Below are 3,287 nucleotides of genomic sequence, written 5' to 3' on the forward strand. Positions count from 1 at the left end.
CTAGCTCCTCAGAGAATTGACGTGGGCAACGGGGCCCCGCTGCATTATTTCTGTAGCACTGTCGTCACCCGGCGCTGCTGGTGGACCGGACTCCAGCCTTCACCGATTGCTTCACATCTTCGTCCTGTTCCTACTTGCAATATATGTCTTGATGATCTCCGGGAGGATAAGCCTCGGAATATTTGAGGAACCCGGACGCGCGACGTGTGTAGTGTACGTTGTCCGGTTCCATGACGTTCCGTGTGTACTAGTATAATCACCGTTATTCACATCTTCAATTCACACGGACGGAGATATCGCCGAACCAAACAAACAGGAGGTTCACAGCTGCGAGTGAATGAATGACGAGATATTCGTATCATCGCAGCCGCGCCTGCTCTGGACCGTCTGTTACAGATCCAGCTCGTCCTAGTGGTCCTAAGTCCTAACCGCAGGGAAATGCGTGCGTGCATGTGCATCCACTATGGTCGATTGATTCTACAGCTTGTTGAATACTTGTAGGCAATTGACACGATTCTGCTTCAGTCCAATAGGCCGTTTCACAAAATTGGCCGGTCAGAGAGTTTTGTTTCAACCAGTCATTTGGCATCTCCAAAACCGTCACGCTCTCCACACATTATAAATGTGGCGTTCGTGTCGACGAGACGAGGCTTGAAGCGGCTCGCTCATGGGGGCAGCAAGGCCAGAGAGCTATAGCTAGCCAAGATTCTCCAGTGAGATTCTCAGCTGTCCCCGGCCGTTCGTCCGTCCAAGGAAGGAGAGCCATGGTGGGAACCTCCTCCTGGTCATCGTCCTCGACGTGCACGTCGTCGCTCGGCTCTCTCGACGACGACGTCGTCGTCGCGTGCGTCGTCAAGGCAGCGGACGCCGCAGCCGAGGGGACGTTCGTCAAGTTCCTCTGCAGCTACGGCGGGAGGATCCTCCCTCGCCACGCCGACGGCGCGTTGCGCTACGTCGGCGGCGACAACCGCGTCGTCTCCGTCGACCGCTCCCTCCCTTTCCACGGTACACCTGCAACCTGCTCCTGAGTGAGACTGGTAGTTCGATCTCTCGATCGATCGGAGCTCTTACAACGTACGTTTGGATTGTGAATCCAGAGTTGCAACGGAAGCTGAGGGAGATGTGCGGGTGGGAGGCGGTGTGCCTGCGGTGCCAGCTCCCGACGGAGGACCTGGACGCGCTCGTCTCCGTCACCGGCGACGACGACCTCGCCAACCTGCTGGAGGAGTACGACGCGGCCAGCCGGGACCGCCTCCAGCCGCTCAAGATCCGGGCGTTCCTGTTCCCAAGGACGACGACAACGACACCGCCGCCGCCGTCCAGGACGGTACCCCATGCCCTGTACCACCGTCAGACTGGCAGCGCGCCGTCGTGCGCATCCCGGTGGGCGGCGCATCAGATGTCGTCTCCTCCCGCTCGTGTTCTGCACCAGCAGCAGCATCACAACCGGCACAGCGGCGAGGCGCGGCCGCACCGGTACCTAGTCCAGAGTGCCAGCCACTGGTAATAGCGATCAGATTGAGAACCGGGCGTGGTCTAGTATCTGCCTACGTAACCCTGCTCTGTACGTAGTAATAGAAGTGTTTAATTAGCATGTACTAGTGCTGTTGTACTGGCTTCTTTTAGAGCACAAAAAGCACGGAATGGCCGAGATCGAGTAATTGAAAATAGAACAAAACCTAATACTCCTATATTAGACGGAGATAAGGTTCAGATGTTGAGTGGAGTGCATGTCGATCTGTTTGTTAGCTGATGCCAGCGAAGTATTTGTTTGCTCTGCTAGTTTTGTTCCACGGCTTGATGTGGCTAGATGTAGGCCCCCTGACGTATGGTTGGAGTTTGGAGTAGTACTTTATAGGAAACTGTTTTAAACACTCAGGTGGTCGTCTATCTGTATATTATATATATTACATGCTATATAAATAGTTATAAAAATTTTTCAAAAAAATTAACATGATAGGTTAATATGTAATATATCATCTCACAAACATGCAAGTTCAAATTTGACTTCTACAAGTTATAACAAAAATAACAAATTTGACTGTGAATATACGTATACTAGTTAGAGTTTAATTTGTTATTTTTGTTATAAATTGTAGAAATCGAATTTGAACTTGTATGTTTGTGAAGTGATATGTTACATATTAACATATCTTATATATTTTTTTAGATTTTTTTCATAATTATTTAGATTGTATGTAAGAAACGGGTTGATATCCATCCGAGAGAGATCCATCTCCGTACTTTACAGTAGAGAAGGGAACCATTCATGCGCGCATTTTGCATTTGCTTTTTTTTTTTTACAAGGAGTGGTTTTGAGGAGCACGGCTAACAATACATAAAATTTAATCCCCTTAATCCCAGAATATCTAATAAAAGATTAACAAAAATCGTCAAACTTTAGGATTGGGATTCGTGTTGAGATTCTTTTGAGAATGCAGTTATAGTTTCTTAGTTAGAAAAAATAAAGAAAATCTTGCTGACCAACTTTTTCGAACCAAGGAAGCCGCCTAGATATGCGGTTTCGTAAAAAAAAAAGTCTCACCATTTCTACAAAGTAAAGTAGACCGTACACTTTATATACTTAATAGAATATGTCCAGATAAAAAAAATCACTTAGTCCCGGTTGCATATAAATTTCTCTATTTTCACTACTACTTATTATTATTATTTAAAAGCTGAGTATTATTTAATACTTTCTCCGTTTCACAATGTAAGTCATTCTACCATTTTTCACATTCATATTGATGTTAATGAATCTAAACATATATATCTATCTAGATTCATTAATATCAATATGAATGTGGAAATGCTAGAATGACTTATATTGTAAAACGGAGGAAGTAGATGAAACTGCATATGTAAAAGACCTAATACATCATTAATACACTAAAATATATCACTACTTACATCACCGTTTATAACTCACTTATTTCCAAATCCATATAGATATTCTTAAAAATACCACTTCTACCTATCAATGAAATAACACCTTTAAAACCTAGGCATGAATACCACTCTAATAGGCAAAGCTGGCTGTAGCCGCCAAGTCTTTCTTCCTCTATTGTGTTGAACGATGAGTCCCGCATCGATGAGGTCGTACCTCTTAGCCAGGATTAGCCTAGAGCGCAATTTTAATTCCTGATTCAATAACAATATTCGTATGGAGTATTGCATCGATCAATAGTATGTTAAGCACTATTAGCAACGATGTCCTTATGCCTCAACGCCGATGTATATATTTCCGCGCTATACTTACGGTAACGTATCAAACTTTATTTGTGCTA

The 3,287-nt window shown here is 45.0% G+C and overlaps 1 protein-coding gene across 1 annotated transcript; it reads left to right on the plus strand.

The window, feature by feature from the left end:
* Nucleotides 1–653: 653 nt before the first annotated feature.
* Nucleotides 654–1,782, plus strand: LOC4350433 (uncharacterized). Its single transcript, XM_015759716.3, has 2 exons — nt 654–1,005; nt 1,098–1,782. Exons 1-2 carry the CDS (start codon nt 765–767, stop codon nt 1,505–1,507), a joined length of 651 nt encoding a protein of 216 aa, XP_015615202.1. The 5' UTR covers nt 654–764; the 3' UTR covers nt 1,508–1,782.
* Nucleotides 1,783–3,287: the final 1,505 nt, after the last annotated feature.

Source organism: Oryza sativa, chromosome 11 (assembly GCF_034140825.1).
Source record: "Oryza sativa Japonica Group chromosome 11, ASM3414082v1".
Taxonomy (NCBI): Eukaryota; Viridiplantae; Streptophyta; class Magnoliopsida; order Poales; family Poaceae; genus Oryza; species Oryza sativa.

Coding starts and splice junctions, on each gene's coding strand:
- LOC4350433 (XM_015759716.3), top strand. CDS start 765: ATGGTGGGAACCTCCTCCTGGTCATCGTCCTCGACGTGCACGTCGTCG. Junction 1,006..1,097: donor CCGCTCCCTCCCTTTCCACG/GTACACCTGCAA, acceptor TTGTGAATCCAG/AGTTGCAACGGAAGCTGAGG.